Source organism: Salvelinus sp. IW2-2015, linkage group LG6.1 (assembly GCF_002910315.2).
Source record: "Salvelinus sp. IW2-2015 linkage group LG6.1, ASM291031v2, whole genome shotgun sequence".
NCBI classification, from domain to species: domain Eukaryota; kingdom Metazoa; phylum Chordata; class Actinopteri; order Salmoniformes; family Salmonidae; genus Salvelinus; species Salvelinus sp. IW2-2015.
The window spans coordinates 8,240,063-8,267,622 of record NC_036845.1 but is presented as its reverse complement, the minus strand read 5'-3'; the positions used below and the strand labels follow the sequence as shown (position 1 = coordinate 8,267,622).

The window sequence follows — 27,560 nt, the reverse complement described above, 5'->3', positions numbered from 1 at the left end:
AGGGCTAATACGCACAGCCCTAGCACGGTGCTCCCAGTATCGCCAGCCACAAGATGCCCAAAGTGCAAGCCATGCTTCCAACAATTCCCCGAACACTATGCCAGCCGGCTACCCAGGGGGTTTCCAAGCACAGGACCGAGTGTGCTAGCTCTGCGCTCAAGAAGACGCGAACCAGTAGCGCTATCACACGGTCCCAATCATCCGAGAATTGCCTAGCAAGACACAAGGCCTACTCCGAACCATGGATTACCAGACCTGTGAGTTCTGATGTCTGCCAACCTGCCCTACAAGCACTAAACAACCTCCTGCATGTCGACCCCAGCACCGGGAGTACCATGATGCCATCTCCCAGAGCCAGGCACTTCTGAACTGTCGTCTTCATCCAACAAACCTTGTACTAATCCCATGCAACAAAAGCCAGTACCTCATGATAATCCCATGGAACCACGAAGCCCCTCCAAGTGAAAACTCCATGAGCCAAGAAGCCTACCAAAGTGAATAAAATTCCACCTACGCAAACGAACGACCTCAAGTGCACCTAAATCCATAGGCACGCAAGCCTCAAGTGATAATCCATGGCACGACGCCTCCAGATGATCAATCCAAATAGGCACGAACAGCCTCCAGTGAAAATATCAACATCGGCAACAGAAGCCATCCCAGTCATAATCCACTAGAAGCAAGAGAGCACTCCAGATGATAATTCCATGGCATGAGAACCTCCATAATGAACCAATGAGCCGAAAGCACTCCATGTAAAGAGAAAGATCCAATAGGCAACCGAAGGCCTCCTGTGAACGAAATCACATGCCGCATGGAAAACCTCCGGTAGAGGAATCCATGGCAGAGGACGGACTCACAACGAAAAGGAAAGACGTTAGTCCGAGCACACATCAACAAAGCAGACGCCTTCCAAGTCACCGGGAGCCAAATCCAGCGACGCGCCAAATCTATCCGGGAGCCTCCAGCGTCGCCCTCTGTAGTCCGGGAAAGCCTCCAGCGCACGCCCTCTAGTCCGGAGCCCTCCAGCGTCGCCCTCTAGTCCGGAGCCTCCAAGTCGCCCTCTAGTCCAGAGGCCTCCAGCGGTCACCCTCTTAAGTCAGGAAGCCTTTAACACATAAAAGCGTACATGAACAAACCTACACTAAAGCCACCAAGAGCCTCAACAAAAGACGAACGACCAGAGTCATCACCCTTCCTTCCCGGAAGCAAAGGCCAGAAGTCTTCCCTCAAACATTAGTTCCGAGCAGCCAGCGGTCAATACCAACACACTGTCCGGAGACAAGCCACCGATCTCCCTAACTGTCACAGAGAAACGCAAGCCAGGTCACCCTCCTGATAACCAAGAGCAAGCCAGCAAAGACCTCACCTTGCTCCAGAGAGCACCGCACTGAAGCCCGACTCAACGTCGATACCACAAGCTGCCCATGGCAGAAACAAACAAACAAAAAAAAAAACAAAAAAAACAACAACGACAAAAAAAACCACAGCCCTTCCAAGTCAGGGAAGCATGCCCGTCAACTACGAGCCGCATGCGCTGCCAGAAGTCACACCTTCACTCAAGCGCTAGAACTCCGAACTAGACGGCCAGTCTCCGTTATTCGAAGGGCCAGTGAAAGCAGGTCCCAGTTCCACAGACAGGTCACAAAAAGGCCGCCAAAGCAGGGATCAACCCTCCAACGGGCCAACGACTATGCTGCGAAATGGGTCCACGAATCCCCGCACAAGCAGCCGACCACCGCCCAAACGCGATCGCCCAATAAGCCCACCAACAGACACACATCCCCCCTTCGACACGATTCAGGTTTGACAGCGGAAACCGCTCCCAGCCCAAACCTTTGGGAACAGGACGACGGACCCGAGGGACCAACAACAGAGTACTGATCACCGTTCACCCCAAAACTGACCTTAAGTTCCATATAGTTATATGTCATAAATTAATTAGTGGTCAAGGAGGTGAAGTTGGAGGTGAAGCAATATACTAATGATCGTTTTACTATCTTTTGTTCTGTTCGATCATATCAATCTTCTAATCGTGTTTAGCCCTAGATATGATTCTCAATCAGAGGCAGCGTCGCTCAGTCGAACCTGTCCTACCATAGATTGCGAACCAAAATAATATGAAAGGTCAGGACCTCCATTCTCGTGTGATTTCTAGCCCAACAGAGACTGCTCACTCTACTCGTATTACCAATGATTTAAGCACCCATAACGCGGACCTGCTCCTCGCAGCTTGATTTTGTAAACTCCTACACCAAAAAAACACGGCCACCCCCCCCAAAAAACAAAACCCACCCCCCCCAAAAAAAAAACAAAAAAAAAAAAAAACAACCAACAAACACCCCACAACCCCAGAAAACAAAACCCAAAACCAAACCCCCACCAACACACAACCAAACAAAACAAACACACCACCCCCCCCACCCCCAAAAAACACACCAAACACCAAAACAAAAAACACAAACCAACACACAAGAAAAAAACCAAAAACACAAACACACAAAACAAGAACACCCACAACATCAACACAAAACAACAACCAAAAACAAACCCAACAAAAACCAAAACACACACCGCACCAATCCAACACACACACCCCCAAACACACACGAAAACCAAGAAAAACACGATAAAAACAACAAAAAACCCCACAAAAAACAAAACAACAAACCCCCAAAAAACACAAAAACCCACACAAACCAAACCACACAAAACAAAACAAACCACACACACCAACAACACACACCAACCAAACCCAAAAACAAACCACACCACCCAACCAAAAAAAACAAACACCAACACCCCAACAACAAACAAAAAAAACAAAAACAAAAACACAAAAAACACACAAAACCCCAACCCACCCCCAAACAAACCAAAACCACACCCCCAAAGAAACAAACCCCACACAAACAGACAAACACCCAAACACAACCCACAACCCCCACAAAACACAAACCAAAACACAAAAAGAACAACCCAAAACCCACCCCCACCCAAACCCACCAACCCAACATAAAAACCACCACCACAAAAAACCCCCACAACAAAACAAAACAAACCCAACCCCACCCACAACCCCCCCCAACAAAAACAACCACAAAAAACACCAAAAACAAAAACAAACCCCAAACCAACACACAAACACAACAAACCAAACCCACAAACAAACCACACACCCAAAACAAACACAAAAAACCCCCCCCCAACCACCCCCCCCCCCCCCCCCCACCCCCACCCCCCAACCCACAACCCACCAAACCCCCCAAAATAAAACCCACAACCCCCAAAAAAAAAAAACCCACCCACAACAACACACACACAACCCACACACACCAACCACAAACAAACAAACACACACAACAAAAAAAACCCCAAACCACCCCCACACAACAAAACCAAAAACCCACCCACAACACCCCAACAACCCCAAAAAAACAAAACCACCCAACCCAAAAAAAAAAGCCAAAAAACACACAACCAACCAACAAACCGCAACAAAAACAACAAACAAACAACAAAAACCAACACCCAAACCCACAAACACCAACACACAACAACACACAAAAAACACCAAAAACCACAACCACCAACACAAACAACAAACAACAAACAACACACCAACAAACCACACCCAAACACCACACACAAAACAACAACCACCCCAAACAACCCACAAACCCAACCCCACAACCACCCAACCCCCCACCAAAAACCCACCCAAACACCACCAACACCCAACCAAAACCCAAAAACCAAAACACACAAAAACCCACACAAATGAAAAACAAACCCCACACCCCCAACACCCCCCACACCCCCCCCACAACCACACAACCACACAAACCCCAAACCACACAAGAACACCACCCCACCCCCACAACAGCCCACCACAAAAACCACCCAACAATAACACACCCAAACAAAACAAAAACCAACCCCAAAACACACAAACACAACCAAACACAAAACATCACAGCCACAACCACAAACCAAAACACAAAACAACCAACCACAACAACCCACACACCACCACCCACCACAACACACCACAAACAACAAAAAAAACACAACAACCACACCCAAACAAACAAAACAAACCAAACAAACCACACACACACGCCACAACCAAACAAACACAAAACAAAAAACAACAAAACAAAAACAAAACAAACCACACACACAAACAACCACACACAAAAACACAACAACACACAACAACCCCCCCCCCCCCCCCCCAAAAAAACCACAACCAAACACAAACCAAACAAAACCAACCCCAACAAAAAAACCCAACAACAAACAAAAAAACCACAAACAAAACAACACCCAACAAACCCACCCCCCCCCCCAAAACCCCACACCAACACACACAATCAAAACAAACCCCAACACCAACAAACCCCAAAAAAAAACACCACAAACCAACAACAAACAAAACAACACAAAAACCAAACCACCAAACAATCAAACACCAACCCACCCACACAACCACCAAACACAAAATAAAAAAACAACAACAACCCAAAAAACAACCCACCCCCAAAAACAAAAAAAAAACAACAAAACCAACACCCAACACAACCACAAACACCCCCACAAACAACAACCACCAACACACAAAAACACAAAACTACCCAAAAAACACCCAACACAACCCCACCACAAAACAACAAACCAAACCAACCAACCCAAACACAACCACCACCCACCCAACCCCACACCAACAAATCAAACCATAACCAAACACCACATAACCAAAAATACAAACCAAAAAAAAAAGAAACAGACACACACACCATATTACCAACAAAAAACAAAACCGCCAAACCCCAAAACCAACCACCCCCCCAACAACCAACCAACCACCCCAAAAAACACAAAAAAACCCACCACCCAACAAAACCCAAACACAACGATCCCACCACCCCAACCAAAAAACACTCACACACACCACAACACCCACAACCAAACAAAACCCCAACAACCAAAACAAAAACCAAAAAACTCCCCAAAACAAACCAACACAAAACAACAACAACACACACACCCACAACACACCAAACACAACCACATACACAAAAAACCATACACCCAAAAACAAACCAACACCAACCAGCCAAAACCACAAAACAAAAAAAAAACCAAACAAAACAAACACCCATCAAACCCACCACCCCCACAGCCACCACACACACACCACCAAACAAAAAACCACCCAACCCAACAAACACCCCAAATCACACACACACCCCACCCCACAAACCCCCCACAACCCACCCAAAAAAACAACAACATACAAACAAAAAAAAAAAACAAAACAAAAAAAAAAAAAAACAAAACCAAACCAAATGAACAACCCACAAACACCCAAAACAGAAAACCAAACCCAAACAAAAAACAAACAAACAAAAAAAACCAACACCACCCCACACCAAAAACCACAACCCAAAACACAACCAAACAAAAAACAAAAAAAAACCACCCAAAACAAACCAAAACACTAAAACAACGCCACCCAACCAACCAAACAACAAACAAAAAAAACAAACCACCAACACCCACACACCACACACCCCACCCCCAAAACAAAAACAAAAAAACACCACACAACGCCAAAAAACAAACACAACACAACAACCAAAAAACAAAAAACAATCACCCAACACCAAAACAACACAACAACACACCAAAAAAAAACACACACAAAAAAAAAAAAACGTCACCAACAAAAACCAACACACAACAAAACCCCGAAACACAACTCACACCACAACCAAGCACAACACAAAAAACACAAAAAACAACAAAAAACAACACAAAAAACAAAACAAAAAACAAAAAACAAAAAAACAAAACAAACAAAACAAACCCACCCCACAAACCCACAAACAAAAACACACCCAACAAAGACCCAAATAAACCCAAACACCACACTAGAAACAAAACCACAAAAAAACAAAAAAAAAAAGCACACAACACCAACATACAGCACAAAAACAAAACACCAAACTCACAAAACCACAAACAAAACACCACCCAACAAAAACCACAAAAAACACCACAACACAACAGAAACAAAACACACAAACACCACCAAACCCACTCAAAAACCAGCAAACCAAAACCCAACCACCACCCACAAACACACAAACAAAAACCACCCAACCCCCAAACAACCCAAACAAAAACCAACACAAAACCACCCACCCAAGACACCACCACAAAACACCGCCCCCACCCCCACACACAAACAAAAAAAAAAAACCCCCCCCCCCCCAAGAAACCCAATCAAACCCAACCCACACAACCAACAAAACATACAACAACCAAAACAACACCCACACACCCCCCCCCCACCCCAAAAAACACACCCCCCCCCCCGAAACAAACAACACACACACACACCAATCAAACTAACAAAAACACCCACCCACCCCTAACAAACACCCCCCCCCACCAAACCAAAACACTAAACCTCAAACAAAAAACAAAAAAACCAACCCCCCCAAAAACAACAAAAAAACAACAAAAATAAACAAAAAAAACAACAACCCACACAAAAAAACAAACACCAACAACCCCCACCACACAACCCCCCCCACACCCAAATACACCCCCCAAACACCCAAGCAACAAACCAACCACCCCAAACAACACCCCCCAAAAACACACCCAAAACCACCAACCACAAACATAAACCAACCACAACAACACCCCAAAAAAACACCCCCCAACCCCACCACCACAACACCCACCCACCCCCCCCCAAACCGACAACACCCACCCCACCCCCCCCCCAACCCAAACCCACAACAACTCCCCCCACCCACACCACCACCCCACCCCACCCCCCACACACACACACACACACACACACACACACAAAACACACACACACACACACACACACACAACAACACACACACACACCACACACACACACAACACACCCACACCACACACACAGCACACACCAAGTACCACACACACTACAAACACCCACACACACATACAACACACACAACAAAACACACACCACACCCCCACCCAAACCAAAAACCCTCACACCACAACAAAAACCAAAAACAACCCCAAAACCTCAAAACACACAAAACAAACCAAAAACCAAAACAACAACAAACAACCCCACCGCCCAAAAACCAAAAAACAAAAAAAAACAACACCAAACACACCCACAACAAAAAACACCCAAACCCCGCACACCAACAAATACCACAAACAAAACACACAACCACAAAACCCCCCACCCAAACACCCACCCAACCACAAAACACACACACCACAACACACCCACCCCACCCCCAACCCACCCCTCCCAAAACACCACCAAAAAAACCAACAAAACCAAAACCACACCAAACACACACCAAAACCAAAACAACAAAACCACCAACCCACCAAACACAAAAACACAAAACCACAAACCCAACACAGAACAACACAAACCAAAAACAAAAAAACAACACAAAAACCACACAAAACAAAACAACACCCAACAACAACACCAAAACCCACCCACACCAAACACAAAAACCACACAACACAAAAACCATCACCAAAAACAAAAAAACCCAAAACCAAACCCAAAACCGAAGCACAACCAAACCACAAAACACAATAAAAAACACAACCCCAAAAAACACACAAAGCAACAAAAAACACAAATCAAACAACCAAAAACAAACCACCCACAAAAACAAATACCACAAAACAAACACAAATCAAACCAAAAACCACACACAAAAAACCCACCACCCAAACACACAAACAACAAAAACACAAAAACAAACCAAACCACCCACACCACAAAACCCCCCCCCACCAACAAAAACACCAAAACACAAACAAAAACACACAAAAACAAACAACCCAGCCACAACACCCCACACAACAACTACAAAAACAACACACACAGCACACAACCAAACCACCAACACACCAGCACCCCACGACACCACCAAAACCCAAAAACCAACCAAACACAAACAACACAAAAAAAACAACCCCCCCCCCAAAACCACACAAAACAAAACAAAACACAAAAAGCACACCCAACAACAGCAAAAAAAAAAAAAAAACATAACCAAACAAACAAAAAAACCCAACACACACCAACCAAAACAAAAACAAAACAACAAAAACACAAAACAAACCCCAACAAAACCATCACAACAACCAAACCCCTCCACCGCAACAAAACCAAACGATAAAAAAAAACCAAACACACAAACAAAACCACACCACCAAGCAAAAAAATACAAAAAACAACCAACCACCACACCAGCTAAAAACAACACAAAAAAACCACCCACCAAACCCACCCGCCCAAAACAAACACCACCAAACCAACCAACCCACAACACAAACCAAACCCCACAACAGCAAATACAAACCCACCACACAACCACAAACCCATACCAACAACCCTAAACAACAACACACAAAACCCAAAACCCCAAAAAGCACCCACACAAATCCCAAACCCCCAACACCCACCCACAACACAAACCAACCCACCCCCCCAAACAACAAAAACCCACCAAAAACAAAACCCCCAACGCACCGCACAACAAAACACCCACAACCAAAACACCACCAACCAACACACAAACAAAAAAAACAAAAACCCAACAAAAACAACCCCCCACACCAAAACAAAAAACCACACAAACCACAAAAACACAACAAACCACTCACCCAAAACCACAAAAAAAAACACAACCAACAAACACAACACCACAAAAAAACAAACAACAAAAACCCCCAACAACAAAACAAAACACACACACCCCAACAAACACCAAAACAAAAAAAAAACACCAACCCAACCCCCCAAAAAACACCAAAAACAACAAACACACACACAAAAACACAACACAAAAAACCAAAACTAACAACCAAACACCACACAACCACACAACCCCCCCAACACACAACACCCACCCCAACACAAAAACCCCCACACAACCCCACCCAAAAAAAAAACAAAAAAAACAAACAACAGCAACTCACACAAAACCACAACACAACCACAACCCCCCGCCAACACCAAAACACAAAAACCACCCCCCCCCCCAAAACCCAACCCACACCACCAAACCAACACACAAACAACAAAACCAAACAAAACAAACACAAACCCACAAAACAAACAACAACCCACAAACAAACCAAACAAAACACACAAAAAAACCAAAACACCCCACCCAACAAAACAAACCCAACCCCCACCCACCAACCAACCCCACCACAACACACACACACACCAAACAAAACCCCAAAACCACCACCCACCCACCCAACAACCAACCCACCAACCCAACCCAAAGAAACCCACCACCAAACCCACCCCCAAAACAACACCACACACCCACCCACAGAAACAAACACACACACCCCCAACCCCCCCCAACCCCAACAATCACAACACAAAAAAACACAAAAAAAAAACACACCACAACACAAAACACACCCCCCCCCACCCCACAAAAAAAAAACAATCACAACAACCCGAACAAAACCCAACACAAAAACAACCCCCACAACCAAAACCACCAAAAAAATAACACCACCCCCCCAAAAATCAAAACCCCCCCCCCAAAAAAAAAACAAAAAAAAAAAAAAACACCAACAACCCACCCCCAAACACCAAACCCCACACCACAAAAAAAAAACCCCACAAAAACAAAAAAACCGCACACCACACACCACACACAAACAAAAAAACAAAACACCACCCCCACCCCCCCCAAAAAACAAACAACACAACAAACCACCAGAACACAAACAAAACCAACACACAAAAAAAAACAACCCAAAAAAAAACCACACAAAACAAACCACCCACACACCACACAAACCAACAACCAAAACAAACCACACCAAAGAAACCCAAACACACACCACAAAAACAACACAACCAACCCCCCCCACACACAAAAAACCCAAACAAACCAAAACAACAAAAAACCCACAAAAAACCCAAACAACACAACCCCCAAAAAAAACAAAAAACCCACACAAACCAAACCAACACAAACAAAACAAAACCACAAAACCAAAACCACAACCAACCAAAACCCAAAAACAAACCAACACCACCAAACCAACAAAATCAAACACCAACACCCCAACAAGCAAACAAAAAAAAACAAAAAAAAACACAAAACACACACAAAAACCCCAACCCACCCAAAACCAAACACACCCCCCACACACCCCACCACCAAACACACACAAACACCCAACAACCCAATAACCACCCCCAACCACACACCAACCAAAAAACCAAAAAACACAACAACCCAACACCCACCCCCAAAAACCCAAACACCACCACACCAAAAAGAAAACACACACAAAAAACCCCCACAACACAAAAAAAACCCACACCCCCCACCAACCACCCCCCAACCAAAAACAAAAAACAAAAACACAAAAAAAAAAAAAACCAACAAACCAGATAAGATTTTAAAGTCCCTAACATTATTGTCTGTGGCTAATCAAATTATAATGCACATTTATATAAAAAACCTCTAAATTATAAGGCAACCACTTAATCCCAAACAGCATAGCCAATTAAGGTCCAAAAAGATCCTTGCTCCACCTCCCCCTCCCATCGCACAAAGACGGAAATATCCGTCATACAAGCGAAATCTAAATTTTCTGAGCTGAAGAAAAGAGCTAAATTAATCAGAAGCGGTGGCCCAAGGAGAAAAAACTAACATATCAAGGAACAAGTATCCTCAAGACTCCCCTGACTAAAATTCCTTACCAAATGTGTTAACATTACAGCCTTAATTCAAAATGTCATGAACATTTTTTTCAAACTCCACAATCTACACAAAATACCCCATAACACACAAAGTGAAAAACTTTTTAGAAATGTTTGCAATGTGTAAAACAAAACAACAGAAAAAAACTTATTTACATAAGTATTCAGACACTTTTCATGAGACTCGAAATTGAGCTCAGTGGCATCCTGCTTCATTGATCATACCTTGATGAATGTTTCTACAACTTGGAGTCCACCTGTAGGTAAATCAACAAATATTAATCTGGACATGATTTCAATAAAACACATCTGTCGTATAAGGTCTCATAGTTGACAGTGCATATCAGACGAAAAAACCAAGCCATAGAGCTCGAAGGAATTCTTCCTGGAGCTCCGAGACAGGATTGTGTCAAGGCACAAATCTTGGGAGACAGAAAGGTACACACCCAAAACATGTCAATCCCACAAGCCCATTCAAAAACCGTTGCACACAAAAGAACCACAAGTTGACAACACATTCTATAAATTAAATAGAAAGAAGTTATGAGAAACCAAACAAACACTCTCTCCTACGCAGCTCGCGACCGCAACACGGCACAACTAACATCGCCCAGGGAGATAGCCAATTTGACCCGTAGGGAGGTGACAAGACCCACCCCAACCCAAAAAACCATCCCATAACACTACTGACAGAGCTCACCACACCGCAGCTTCCTCTGGTCGCGAGCAGATAGGCAAACCACCTATCCAGAAGGACAAAATCACATACTCACTGCACGCCAACTAACCCCACCCCAATCAGGCTTTCACTATCCAGACGACGACAGTTGGCCAGACACAACCATTAATTCAGATGAACACCGCACACTCGAACAAGCGGCCTCGCTAATCAATCGAACAACAACACCCACCCCAAACCACCACCAACCAACCCACAACACAACCAGACTCCTGCAACTAACTTTCCGCACCACTGCCCATGCTAAGATTGTGAAAACCCGACTGGGGACGCACCACACATGGCACCAATGCCTTACCGGTGGAGAGACCAAAATTAGGCCAAAAAAAAGGTGAATCCGACACGCAAAGCACAAAAACCCAGAAAGAAACCCTATGATAAAAAAAAACACTCGCCAATACCAAAGAAGCGCTCAAAGGACTAAATTAAGACTACGCAAGGCAAACACCTTAAACCATCCTCTCACACCAGGCCCACACGACCCCTCCAAGCCTCACACAACAGCCAAGCCAACAACGCCCAAGGCAAGTGCTCATCAGGCACCAGTACCTCAATACCATCCACTTGAAACTCCCCAGCCAAGAAACCCACCCCCGGTCCCTCGCAAAACACACAAACCGCCACCACATCGACATCTCTGAAGAGAGACCTGAAAAATACTGCAGCGATCCTTTGCTTCACCCAAATCCACCTGACAGAGTTAAGAAAATCTGCAGAGAAAAATAGGCAAAAAGAAAAAAACTCACCAACAACCCAAATACATACAATGTGCCAGCTCAAAACAAAAAAACAATGTAGAACGAGGTCAAACTAAACCAAGAACACTTGAGGCTCATTAAACTCACTGCCAAAGGCCAATGCTAATCACCACAAGCTACACATGCAAAGCAAAAGGTCCTGAATACTATTATGAATAAAATGTCACTTTACAGTTTATCCTTATTTAGAATTACATACCTGCAAAAATGTAACATAAAAACCTGATATTTTCGCTCTATGTCATTATATGGAAGGATCTAATAGTGAATGCAATAGATTGACAAATCGAACGGGACGGGACAATTTCACTACAACATTTATAAAGAAATAAAGCCGATATAAATGATAACAAATGTAGGAAAAAGAATCAAGGGTACTGCAATACTTTTCGAATTGCACTACGTTAGTGATACAACATTAGCGCCAAGTCGCGTCCACCAATGCATTGACACAAAGTGGATAATAACATGGACCAACAGACTTGCAAGCACGCTAACTATAGGCGAAGGACACTACAAACAAAGCACAGACTTACACAACAATACTGATGCATGAGCTGAAAGAGAATTAATGATAAGTCAGATATCGTGGGGGCTGTCATTGTTGAGACTAACAGGTAGCAGTTATGCGCTTATAACCACAAAAATAAAATCAATGATGCGCTGAAAAAGTTACTTGTCCAACAGTAACACAGAGTTCTTTTTCCCACTACTTCTCTTCTCGTTTTGTTCTGTGTTCATTTTGATTTATTAAAAATCTATTATGGACACTTACCACGCTGCACATTGGTCCGATCCTTGCTACTCCTCCTCAGACGAAGAGGAAATCCGTTACAGGAATCTTCTTCTTTGGTGGGGTTTATCGGCGGTTGGCAGGGAGAAACTACATTCGGAAAGTATTCAGACTCCTTGACTTTTTCCAAATGTTGTTACATTACAGCCTTATTCAAAATGTATGAACATTTTTTTTTAAACTCATCAATCTACACAAAATACCCCATAACGACAAAGTGAAAACGTTTTTAGAAATGTTTGCAAATGTGTAAAACAAAACAACAGAAAAAACTTATTTACATAAGTATTCAGACACTTTTCTATGAGACTCGAAATTGAGCTCAGGTGCATCCTGTTTCCATTGATCATCCTTGTGATGTTTCTACAACTTGGAGTCCACCTGTGGTAAATTCAATTTATTGGACATGATTTCATAAAACACATCTGTCTGTATAAGGTCTCATAGTTGACAGTGCATATCAGAGCAAAAACCAAGCCATGAGGTCGAAGGAATTTTCCTTGGAGCTCCGAGACAGGATTGTGTCAAGGCACAAATCTTGGGAAGGGTACCAAAAATGTCTGCAGCATTAAAGGTGCCCAAGAACACAGTGACATCATTCTTAAATGAAAGAAGTTTGGAACCACCAAGCCTCTTCCTAGAGCTGGCCGCCCGGCCAAACTGAGCAATCGGGGGAGATGGCCTTGGTCAGGGAGGTGACCAAGAACCCAATGATCACTCTGACAGAGCTCCAGAGTTCCTCTGTGGAGATGGGAGAACCTTCCAGAAGGACAATCATCTCTGCAGCACTCCACCAATCAGGCTTTTATGGGAGAGTGGCCAGACACAACCCATTAATTCAGTGAACGGCACATGACAGCCGGCTGGTATAATGAAACCAAGATTGAACTATTTGGCCTGAATGCTAAGTGTGACGACTGGGGGACACCTGGCACCATGCCTACGGTGGGGAAAATTAGGGAAAGGTGAATGGAGCAAAGCACAAAGAGATCCTTGATGAAAACCTGCTCCAGAGCGCTCAGGACCTTAGACTAGGGCAAAACTTTACCTTTCAACAGGACAACGACCCTAAGTACACAGCCAAGACAACGCAGGAGTGGCTTCAGGACAAGTCTCAATGTCCTTGAGCTGCCCAGCCAGAGCCCGGTCTTGAACCCGATCGAACATCTCTGGAGAGACCTGAAAATAGCTGTGCAGCGATGCTCCCCATCCAACCTGACAGAGCTTAAGAGGATCTGCAGAGAAAAATGGGAAAAACTCCCCAAATACATGTGTGCCAAGCTTGTAGCGTCATACCCAAGAAGACTTGAGGCTATAATCACTGCCAAAGGTGCTTCAACAAAGTACTGAGCAAAGGGTCTGAATACTTATGTAAATGTCATTTCAGTTTTTTATTTATAATACATATGCAAAAATGTCTAAAACCTGTTTTTGCTTTGTCATTATGGGGTATTGTGTGTAGATTGATGAGGGGGGGAACAATTTCATCCATTTTAGAATAAGGCTGTAATGTAACAAATGTGGAAAAAGTCAAGGGGTCTGAATACTTTTCGAATGCACTGTATATATAGCACTGCAGTGGTCCACAATGCTTGCCAAAGTGGATTAACATGGACAACAGACTTGCAGCACGCTTATAGGGAAGGACACTCAACAAGCACAGCACTTACACAAATTACTGATGATTGGCTGAGAGAAATTGATGATAAAATGATTGTGGGGGCTGTCTTGTTAGACTACAGTGCAGCTTATGGCTTTACACCCCCTGCTATAATGTGGATTAAGAGTTACTTGTTCAACAGAACACAGAGTTTTTTTTTTAATGGAAGCCTCTCAAACATAATCCAGGTAGAATCCGGAATTCCCCAGAGTAGCTGTTTAGGCCCCTTGCTTTTTTCAATCTTTACTAACGACATGCCACTGACTTTGAGTAAAGACAGAGTGTCTATGTATGCGGATGACTCAACACTATACACGTCAGCTACTACAGCGACTGAAATGACTGCAACACTTAAAGAGTTGCAGTTAGTTTCAGAGTGGGTGGCAAGGAATAAGTTAGTCCTAAATATTTCTAAAACTAAAAGCATTGTATTTGGGACAAATCATTCACTAAATCCTAAACGTCAACTAAATCTTGTAATAAATCATGTGGAAATTGAGCAAGTTGAGATGACTAAACTGCTTGGAGTAACCCTGGGTTGTAAACTGTCATGGTCAAAACATATTGATACAACAGTAGCTAAGATGGGGAGAAATATGTCCATAATAAAGCGCTGCTCTGCCTTCTTAACAACACTATCAACAAGGCAGGTCTACAGGCCCCAGTTTTGTCGCACCTGGACTACTGTTCAGTCGTGTGGTCAGGTGCCACAAAAAAAGGACTTAGGAAAATTGCAATTGGTTCAGAACAGGGCAGCACGGCTGGCCCTTGGATGTACACAGAGAGCTAATATTAATAATATGCATGTCAATCTCTCCTGGCTCAAAGTGGAGGAGAGATTGACTTCATCACTACTTGTATTTATGAGAGGTATTGACATATTGAATGCACCAAGCTGTCTGTTTGAACTACTGGCACACAGCTCGGACACCCATGCATACCCCACAAGACATGCCACAAGAGGTCTCTTCACAGTCCCCAAGTCCAGAACAGTTTATGGAAGGCGCACAGTACTACATAGAGCCATGACTACATGGAACTCTATTCCACATCAAGTAACTGATGCAAGCAGTAAATTTAGATTTAAAAAAACAGATTAAAAAACACCTAATGGAACAGCGGGGACTGTGAAGCAACACAAACATAGGCACAGACACATGCATACACACGATAACATACGAACTATACACACAGATACACATAGATTTAGTACTGTAGATATGTGGTAGTGGTGGAGTAGGGGACTCAGGGCACACAGTGTGTTGTGAAATCTGTGAATGTATTGTAATCTTTTTAAAATTGTATAAAATGCCTTAATTTTGCTGGACCCCAGGAAGAGTAGCTGCTGCCTTGGCAGCAGCTAATGGGGATCCATAATAAATACAAATATCCTACCTGCCAGCCTGTCAAGAGAATTTTCAATCCCAATGATAATAACTAACAATTATTAAAGCTTTGACTAATTCCCGAGGTTTGTAAGACCCTGGGTTTAATAATAATTAGGCAACGACTCAGCTTATGCAAAAGGTCTGTACAGTTTATTCAGAGAACGTTCTGAAGTCCATAATACAAAGACATCCAGTTTATAACTCACTCCTTATTTACGCACATCCATACACACGAACAGTAGGTGAGTTGTATCTACTGTTTATGACTACCAAGCCGACAGTTCCATTCCCCCGAGATTAGAGGAACCTTGAAAGGACTTGTAAAGACGCCCTGTCCTATCATAAGTTTCTCAGAGTTCTAGCCAGGTCGGGTCAAACACAGTTGAATTGTTCTCGGTATTTTCTTAGACACACACACACACACATTTCTCTCCCTCACATGTCTCTACCGAACGTTATTGGACTTATGTTTAGTACTTTATTCATTCATTATACATGCTACATAAACTAATAACACTAATAATTACGTTTCTGGGTGGAATACTTTAATCATTACCTTTAAGCATATAATTCCCTTATCACAGTCCCACAAATATAAAATATTTCAGACTGAATCTAATGGCGTCCTACTAAGTGTGCTCTTTAACTTCTTGACGCTAGGAGGCAGAATTTTTATGTTTGGAAAAATAATGTTCCCAATATAAACGGCCTATTTCTCAGGCCCAGATGCTAGAATATGCATATAATTGACAGATTAGGATAGAAAACACTCTAGTTTCCAAAACTGTCAAAATATTGTCTGTGAGTATAACACAACTGATTTTGCAGGCGAAAACCTGAGGAAATCCAACCCGGAAGTGGCTCTTATTTTGAAAAATCCCTGTTCCATTGCCTGCCTATCCTCCATTTAAAGGGATATCAACCAGATTCCTTTTCCAATGGCTTCCACAGGTTGTGAACAGGCCTTAGACATAGTTTCAAGCTTTTACTCTGAAAAATGAGCGAGATTTATCAAAACGCGTCAGTGGATGGCCAGGTGTCATGGTTCATGCGCGCGAAAGTTGTTGCTCTACATTTTCTTTCTCTCTAGTATTGATAGTTTACCGTCCGGTTGAAATATGATCGATTAGTTATGTTAAAAACAACCTGAGGATTGATTATAAAAAACGTTTGACATGTTTCTACGAACTTTACGGATACTATTTGGAATTTTCGTCTTCCCGTCATGACTGCCGGATCCTGTTTTGGATATAAAATCATATTTATCGAACAAAAGGAACATTTATTGTGTAACTGGGAGTCTCGTGAGTGCAAACATCCGAAGATCATCAAAGGTAAGCGATTAATTTTATTGCTTTTCGGACATTCGTGACCAATCTACATTGCTGCTAGCTGTTCGTAATGTTTTGTCTAGTGATCGATAAACTCACAAACGCTTGGATTGCTTTCGCTGTAAAGCATATTTTCTAAATCTGACACGATAGGTGGATTAACAACAAGCTAAGCTGTGTTTTGYTATATTTCACTTGTGATTTCATGAAAATAAATATTTGTAGTATTTTTTATTTATTTGGCGCTCTGCAATTCAGCGGTTGTTTACGAAAATGATCCCATTAAAGGGATCCGTGCGCCAGTAGGGTTTAAACTAATTTCCTGTAGCTCCTTCTCCCTCATACTGGATCTCAGCCTCTCTCGTTCCCTCTCATACTGTATCAGTACTGTACATGCTCCACTATCTCTGTTTCCTGGCAATAATCACACTTTCCTGTTGGATGCTTCCTATCACATTCAAAGTCCTATTCAACTGGCTGTGTCCCACCCTTAGTCTTGTAAAAATAGCCTCCTCTCTTCTGTCTCTTCCTGCCATCCTCCCATCCCTGACTTTCCTCTGTACTTGGAATAGATGCCTGCCCTTAGTGTCTCTATTCCACTGCTCCTGTCATCTCTGCACCACCACTGTCCATTTCAGACTTTTTTCCTCTGCCTTCCTCATTGAAATTACAACAACAACCACCCTACTAAGTGCTTGTTTAGCCAGTACATTTTCTGCCTTGTTCCCCTTCACCCCCACATGGGCTAGGACCCAAGTAAATCTTGTCTGTATACCCATCTGTCTAACCCTGCCATGGGTTTGTAGTACCTCATACAGCAGGTCTTGTCTGCTATAGGACTGCAGACTCATCAACACTGCACATGAGTCAGAGCAAATAACTACTCTGTCGTGACTTCCTCCACCCATTGCAAGGCCAACAGTACGGCCATCAGCTCTGCCGTATATACAGCCAGGTGATCTGGCTGTATATACGAGTAGCCATGGTGGGGTCACAGGAATAGCTATCGTGAGGCTAAACTCCCTTCCATACAGTCCCATCTCCCTTGCCTGGGTATTACCCACCCACCAAAAGCTTGTGTTCTGTCCTCGCTCATGTTCCCAGCATGCCTGTAGAATCCATTTTGCAGGATGAGACACCCATGTCCCTGTAGATTGAACAAATAATTATTTGCCAGCTGCTGTCCCCTAATCTGCAATGTCATAGCCCCCATCTCCACCTGTAGTGCGGACACTGGGGAGGTCCGAAACGCCCCACTACATATTCTGACTCCTTGTCCCTGTATGACAACTAGCCTTTCCAGTGAGGTCCGGGGTGCCGAATCATACACTATAATGCCATAGTCTATTACAGATCAGATGAATGCAACATACATGGTCCTCAATGAGGCACGCCCAGCCCCCCCTCCTTCCCTGTCTGACAGCGCATCAAATTTAGCACCTTCTTACACTTTCCCACCACTCTCTCAATGTGTTTTGCCCAGGTCAGTCTAGTGTCAAACTACACCCCAAGGAACCTGATGGTCCCCACCCTCTCCAAGTTTCTCCCATATAACCTCCAGCGTACCTCATCTCCCACCTTCCTCCTGGTAATGATCAGAGTCCCCACATTAACGCCCAACATTATACCTCATCAATTGCTTCCTGCACCTTCCTGACTATGTATGGCACATTTCTTCCCCTCTTTCATAAGGCTCCATCATCTGCAAATAACTAACTCCCAGTATCCGGCCGTACCTGAGAGTAAACATCATTGATCATGATTGAGAACAACAGAGGACTAATCACACTCCTCTGCGGTGTACTGTTATCCACCAGGTAGCTGACTGATCGAGACTTCCCCACCTTCACCTGGATAGACCTTCCAAACAGGAAGTCCTTTATCCAGTTGTACGTTCTTCCTTCTACCCCCATAATATCAAGCTTGATTAGCAACCCCTCCTTCCACATTATATTATAGTCCTTCTGCACATCAAAAAAAGACAGCAACAACAGTCTCCTTATTCACCTGAGCCTTCCTGACCTCTGCTTCTAAGCAGAGCACTGGGCCGTGGTTCCTCTCCCCTTTCTGAACCCACTCTGATGTGGCGATACTAGCCCCCTGCTCTCCAGGAAGTTAGTTAGCCTCTCCATAATCATAGTTTACATAATCTTCCATACATGTGATGTTAAAACTATTGGCCCATAGCTTGTTGGCCTCGTGGGTCCTTCCCTGGCTTCCGGATTGGTACCACTACTGCTTCCTTCCAGCTGCCTGACAGTTTCCCTTACTCCCACACTCTGTTGTACAACCCCAATACCTTATCCAGTGCCTCATCTCTAAGACGGGTCAACATGACGTAACACAACTCATCTTTCCCAGCCTTGCCTATTGCCCTTTTCATTTTTTCCATGGTAAATGGTTCATTCAACGGATCATTTACATCCTCCCTATCCAGCACTCCAGGGTGCTCCTCTCTCGTTCTCTCTATCCCCCCGTCTCTCTCCTCTGACAGATTAGCCGAGCTATGCACTTGGACAAACACTTCGGCCATCATCTCTGCCTTCTCATCTGTTACTGCCAAATCCTCCACACTTATCAACACTGGATAATCCCACTCCCTTCTGACCCCACTCATCCTCTTGATCATCCCCCACACTTCTCCCACAGGTGTCGCCCTTCCAAAGGTGTCACAGAACTGATGCCAAAATGATCGCTTTGCCTGACGAATAGTTCTCCTCACCAGGGCCTGGGCCTGCTTATACTGAATCAGATGTTGTTTGTCCTTTTCAGCACTCTAAATGCCCTGTTCCTTTTCAGCACTCTAAATGCCCTGTTCCTTTTCAGCACTCTAAATGCCCTGTTCCTTTTCAGCACTNCACTCTAAATGCCCTGTTCCTTTTCAGCACTCTAAATGCCCTGTTCCTTTTCAGCACTCTAAATGCCCTGTTCCTTTTCAGCACTCTAAATGCCCCGTTCCTATTCCTCACCGTTGCCCCACACTCCTCATCCTCCTCCCTGAACTCCTAGGTATAGCAACAGTAGCTGCCCCCACTAATGCTGTTCTCACCCAGTTATTCATACTACCCACATCCCCTCTCATATCCACCTGAGCCATCACCTGTTCACTCAGCTCCTGAAACTGGTCCCACTTTGCCCTTCCAAACACCCACCTGCCTACTCCATCCACTGACACCTCCTCCTCCCTCCGGCCTACTGGGAATACTATGGGGTAATGATCACTCCCTACTGCCGACACTTCCCATATCTCCAACTCACAGATTCCAGCCGTCAACCTTATCGGACTCATCGCCCCAACTCAGTGCAACTACACTGATCAAGCCACCAAACAAATTACCAGCCTTCTGTGTCAAACTGATTCTACTGAGAGAGTTCAGGCTTTGGAATCATGACACCCCAGATGCCCTTGGCAAGTAGAATAGCTTACGGTGTCCTGGAGCAATTCTTTAGGAAAGTCATTTTTTAAAGAAATGTAGACTTAAAAATAGCATTGTTTTTTTAGCTTGCTCAATAAAAAATGCAGCGGCTATGACTGAAGTCAAATAAGACTTTAATGTGGGTGTTTCTTGTATGTGTGTTCGCACGTGACAAGGGTTTGCATATTAACTCTGCCAAAACAGTTACAGTCACTCATCCTTTTAGATAACATGAAACAGTTTAGTTTATACTAAACTAAGAGCAGTTAGTATCATGTCCAGCAGAAAGCAGGAATCTCAGGCCATAAAAGGGCATGTGTCTCATAGAGATGATGTCATCAGAACAGCCATGCGTACTCGGTCTCCCCTTTCAGTTAGAGAGAGAGAGAGAGAGAGAGAGAGAGAGAGAGAGAGAGAGAGAGAGAGAAGAGAGAGAGAGAGAAACGAAAGAGAGAGAGTGAAAGAGAGAGCCTGTGTGTGTACAGAGGGATACAGAGAAGGAAGATATTGGTGTGTGTGCCAAGGAAAAGGCAGGGTGTTAAGAGTGAGAGAGGAAGAAGCAAAAGGTTTGAGAAAGACTAGTTTACTAGAGGGAGAAGTGTCAGCAAGAGGAAAAGTGTACAAAGAAAATAGGAATACAGAAAGGGAGAGGGAGAGAGCAGAAACAAAGTCATAGCAGCTGTTCAGACCATCAGAGAACTGAGCAAAGGGAACAGGAGAGAGTTTCTGGTCTGGGCAAATCAGGTAAACTATGAGATTTAATTGTTGTGTGTGGTGTGTGTGTTGTGTGTGTGTTGTGTGTTGTGTGTGTGGTGTGTGTGTTGTGTGTGTGTGTGTGTGTGTGTGTGTGTGTGTGTGTGGTGTGTGTGGTGTGTGTGTTGTTGTGGTGTGTGGTGTGTGTGTGTGTGTGTGTGTGTGTGTGTGTGTGTGTGGTGTGATTACAAAAGAGGCTTAGCTCTCAGTTTTGTGACAATGGGCTGTTATCATGCAACAGGAAAAAGGGGTGGATTTTAAAAAGCTGTACATATTTATTTGACATGGTCTTGTAACGCCTATGCGCTAGGTCAGTTTCTTCTCTTCTGTGGTAAAGATGAAACCACTATTGAGAGTATCAGGAATAGCTGTGCTAGTAGGGGAATTCTCTATTTGCAAACTGTGTCTGGTTATGTGAGTGTGTGTGTGTTTTGATATCGATTGACATAACATTTTAGGGGCCAGTTTCCAGAACAACATTATCCTCCATTGAAAGTGGTATTTAGTTTAGGAATAAGCTAAYTCTGGGTCAAGGATCCAGCCCCAAGGACTGCAACCACTGATCCATCACAAGACCGTAACAGACTTTGTATTTCGCTACACCCGCAATAACATCTGCTAAATATGTGTATTTAGCAAATAAAATTGTGTGTGTGTGTGTGTGAGAATCGCCTCATTGTGTGAATGCCAGAGAGAATGGAGATGCGCGAGTAGGGCTGTGATTGGCACCAGGCTGGGGAGAGGGGGAGAGGGAGGATGTGTCCCCCATTCATTCATACCCTGGTTTTGTCTGTCTAGTAGTATATAGACTCAGTCAAGCCTGGGAACAGCCATATGTATGGGGCTTACTGGAGATTTACTACTGCCTAAGTTACTGTCTGATTATCTGCAGCCTACCATTTTATTGAGTTGTATTAATGATTTGAAAGTTTGATTGTATATTATAGTGAAAACAAGGGAAACAATAGACACTTATCCTTCAGTTTTTTCATGTCATCTCGTTTTATGTGATTCTCTCAGCTTCTAAGCAGTTTTCGGAGGAGGTGTTGCAGAGTCATAACGAGTATCGTAGGAAGCACCAGGCGCCCCCTCTAAAGCTGAGCAGCAAGCTGAGTAGAGATGCCACTAGGTGGGTCACACACACATTGGGCCCACCCCACACACACTTATCTATCTCCTCCACCCACCACCTTTATCAGAGACATGGCCAACTACACCCAAACCCTTACTTCCTTCCACTTCACCTAACTGCACCCATATATCAGCTGTCTTTATCTAACTATTACCACAACTATCTCCACCCTGTAGGTATGCTGAGTCTCTGGCCAGCACACGGATCCTGAAGCACAGTGTTGAGTCCAGTAAGGGGAGCTGTGGCGAGAACCTGGCCTGGGCCTCCTATGACCAACCAGGTACACACACTCTAACCCACTGACTCCTAATGCTATGATCAACCACAAACATTGACATAGCCTGCATATGTGTAGTTATGGAAATGAGGACAGATACATTATTCACTGTGTACGGTYCAGATAGTAACATTAAAGAGAGCGATCCAGAGTCTCTGTAGGGTTTAGTTAGGTCTAAACTATAGACTATCCTGTCCAGTGGCGGCCCAGGCAGGAACAGCTGGGGTCCATTTCCCTGCTCTGTGTTCGGAGTGTTTCAGCAACAAGACCATGACTCAGAGCACAACTATGTCTGTGCACTGACCTGACAGTCTGCTGTGATTCATATGGAGTCTCCTATGGAGACTATCACTGGGTCAAGCTCAGTTCATCTCTCTCTGGACTGTTCCTCTGAAACTCGGGATCTCAAACCTCTCCATGTTTTTCTGACCCACCTCAAGCTTTGACAGCTTTTATACGGTTAGCACTGTTGCCTTGGACAGCTGCCATKTTGGATAATATTTCCTTGCCACTGTCATCTCTGTGGGTTTTGGCCCGAGTTACTGTTAAACAATAGTGACAAAGYCAACAAACAAGTATAATGTTATGTGATAACCTGTAACCTTTGTCCTCTGTGTATAGGGAAGGATGTGGCCGACCGCTGGTATGACGAGGTCAAACAATACAACTTCAACCYCCCCGGCTTCTCCTCTGGCACAGGTGAGACACACGCATGCACACAGACACACACACTCTGACTTGTGTAGTGCTGCATGCCACAGTGTTGTGTTCACCCAGGCTGGGTTCAGTGTTGGACTGTGTGGTCTTTGTTCTATAAATGTGACATTATCATTCTGTGACTAGACCTGTGACTCTGCTCACAAACATGCATGGAACACTGCTTCCTGTGGAAAATAACAGTTCTTTATAGCATTCCCAGTCTTTTCTGTCATTCCTGTTCTCTTCCTGAAGCCTCCTGCTCAGTGTGACCGACCCTGCAGCGTCAGGATGACTCCTATCAACGAATGTGCTGCTGACAAATAAAGGAGGAGAGGAAAGAGAGGGGGAGAGATGGGAGTGTGCAATAGAGGGAAAAGAGTGTATATGTAGGGGACGATAGAGGGTGGGAGGAGATGAACATAGGGTTCTGTAACTGTATATATTTAGAGGAGCAGTGCTGCAGACGGCTTCCTTCAGTGAATGTGTTTAGCTTGTCTCTCTCTCTCTCTCTAACCAGGTCATTTCACAGCAATGGTGTGGAAGGGCAGTAAGAAGCTGGGTGTGGGGAAGGCCAGTGRGCCAGATGGCTCGTCATTTGTGGTAGCCAGGTACTTTCCAGCAGGGAACATCACCAACCAGGGACACTTTGACAACAACGTCCTGCCGCCCAAGGACTGAGGAACATACTGACCCATCACCCCCATCCCCCAGGAGCTGACCATCCAAAAGACATTTGCACTTTGACTTGTGTCCTTGACTTTATATACAGTGGCAAGAAAAAGTATGTGAACCCTTTGGAATTACCTGGATTTCTGCATAAATTGGTTATCAAATTTGATCTGATCTTCATCTAAGTCACAACAACAAACAAACACAGTGTGGTTAAACTAATAACACACAAATTATTGTATTTTTCTTGTCTATGTTGAATACATCATTTAAACATTCACAGTGTACGTTGAAAAAAGTATGTGAACCCCTAGGCTAATGGCTTCTCCAAAAGCGAATTGGAGTCAGCTAACCTGGAGTTCAATCAATGAGACGGGATTGGAGATGTTGGTTAGAGCTGCCTTGCCCTATAAAAAACACTCACAAAATTTGAGTTTGCTATTCACAAGAAGCATTGCCTGATGTGAACCATGCCTCGAACAAAAGAGATCTCAGATTAAGAATTGTTGACATAAAGCTGGAAAGGGTTACAAAAGTATCTCTAAAAGCCTCGATGTTCATCAGTCCACGGTAAGACAAATTGTCTATAAATGGAGAAAGTTCAGCACTGTTGCTACTCTCCCTAGGAGTGGTCATCCTGCAAAGATGACTGCAAGAACACAGCACAGAATGCTCAACGAGGTTAAGAAGAATGCTAGAGTGTCAGCTAAAGACGTACATAAATCTCTGTAACATAATAACATCTCTGTTAACGAGTCTACGATAGTAAAACACTAAACAAGAATGGTGTTCATGGGAGGACACCACGGAAGAAGCCACTGCTGTCCAAAAATACATTGCTGCATATCTGAAGTTTGCAAAAGTGCACCTGGATGTTCCACAGCGCTACTGGACAGATGAAACTACAGTTGAGTTGTTTGGAAGGAAGACACAACACTATGTGTGGAGAAAAAAAGGCACAGCACACCAACATCAAAACCTCATCCCAACTGTAGAGTATGGTGAAGGGAGCATCATGGTTTGGGGCTGCTTTGCTGCCTCAGGGCCTGGACAGCTTGCTATCATCGACGGAAAAATGAAGTCCTAAGTTCATCAAGACATTTTGCAGGAGAATGTTAGGCTATCTGTCCGCCAATTGAAGCTCAACAGAAGTTGGGTGATGCAACAGGACAACGACCCAAAACACAGACGTAAATCAACATGAATGGCTTCAACAGAAGAAAATACACCTTCTGGAGTGGCCCAGTCAGAGTCCTGACCTCAACCCGATTGAGATGCTGTGGCATGTTCACACCAGACATCCCAAGAATATTGTTGAAGTGAAACAGTTTTGTAAAAGGGAATGGTCCAAAATTCCTCCTGATCGTTGTGCAGGTCTGAACCGCAACTACAGAAAACGTTTGGTTGAGGTTATTGTTGCCAAAGGAGGGTCAACCAGTTATTAAATCCAAGGGTTCTCATACTTTTTCCACCCTGCACTGTGAATGTTTACACGGTGTGTTCAATAAAGACATGAAAATGTATAATTGTCTGTGTGTTATTAGTTTAAGCAGACTGTTTGTCTGTCTATTGTTGTGACCTAGATGAAGATCAGATCAAATGTTATGACCAAAAAATCCAGGTATTTCCAAAGGGTTCACATACTTTTTCTTGCCACTGTATGTGTGTATGTGTGTCTGTCTGTGTGTGTGTGTGTGTGTGTGTGTGTGTGTGTGTGTGTGTGTGTGTGTGTGTGTGTGTGTGTGTGTGTGTGTGTGTGTGTGTGTGTGTGTGTGTGTGTGTGTGTGTGTGTGTGTGTGTGTGTGTGTGTGTATGTATGACAAAACCACTGTGACTAACAAATGCATAAAATGTATATGCACACCATTGACCAAACTCCGTTTCGACCTACTCATTCCATCGTTAGTGGGGATAGAGATTCACCTGTGATGTTGCTACAGTAATCTACTCACTTAGACATTTCATGAATGCTAAAACCTTTGGTGACTGGTTGTATTTGTAAGGAAACAGTTGAGTTGAGAGAGCATATACAAACAATTAATTTCTAATGCTGTAGGATACATATATATACACACACACACAGTACCAGTCAAAAGTTGACACACCTACTCATTCAAGGGTTTTTATTTATTTTTACTATTTTCTACATTGTAGAATAATAGTGAAGACATCATAACTATGAAATAACACATACGGAATCATGTAGTAAACGAAAAGTGATAATTAAACAAATCGAAATATATTTTTGATTATTCAAAGTAGCCCCCTTTGCCTTGATGACACCTTTGCACTCTTGGCATTCTCTCAACCAGCTTCACCTGGAATGCTTTTCCAACAGTCTTGAAGGAGTTCCCACATATGCTGATCACTTGTTGGCTACTTTTCCTTCACTCTGCAGTTCAACTCATCCCAAACCATCTCAATTGGGTTGAGGTCAAGTGATTGTGGAGGCCAGGTCATCTGACGCAGCACTCATCACTCTCCTTCTTGGTCAAATAGCCCTTTCACAGCCTGGAGGTGTGTTGAGTTATTGTCCTGTGGGGAAAAATTATAGTCCCACAAAGTGCAAACCAGATGGGATGGAGTATCACTGCAGAATGCTGTGGTAGCTATGCTAGTTAAGTGTGCCTTGAATTCTAAATAACTCACAGACAGTGTCACCAGCAAAGCACCATCACACCTCCTCCTCCATGCTTCACGGTTGGAACTACACATGCAGAGATCATCCGTTCACCTACTCTGCGTCTCAGAAAGACACGGCAGTTGGAACCAAAAATCTCAAATTTGGACTCATCAGACCAAAGGACAGATTTCCACCAGTCTCATATCCATTGCTCGTGTTTCTTGGCCCAACCAAGTCTCTTCGTCTTATTGGTGCCCTTTAGTAGTGGTTTCTGCAGCAATTCGACCATGAAGGCCTGATTCACGTAGTCTCCTCTGAACAGTTGATGTTGAGATATGTCTGTTACTTGAACTCTGTGAAGCATTTATTTGGGCTGTGATTTCTGAGGCTGATAACTCTAATGAACTTATCCTCTGCAGCAGAGGTAACTCTGGGTTTCCCTTTCCTGTGACAGTCCTCATGAGAGCCAGTTTCATCATAGCACTTGATGATTTTTGCGACTGCACTTGTAGAAACTTTTAAAG

The 27,560-nt window shown here is 43.8% G+C and overlaps 1 protein-coding gene across 1 annotated transcript; it reads left to right on the top strand.

Moving 5' to 3' along the window:
• Positions 1 to 241: 241 nt before the first annotated feature.
• Positions 242 to 25,939, top strand: glipr2l (GLI pathogenesis-related 2, like). Its single transcript, XM_070443805.1, has 5 exons — positions 242 to 257; positions 22,657 to 22,765; positions 22,945 to 23,048; positions 23,667 to 23,744; positions 24,262 to 25,939. Exons 1-5 carry the CDS (start codon positions 242 to 244, stop codon positions 24,420 to 24,422), a joined length of 468 nt encoding a protein of 155 aa, XP_070299906.1. The 3' UTR covers positions 24,423 to 25,939.
• The last annotated feature ends 1,621 nt before the right edge of the window (positions 25,940 to 27,560 follow it).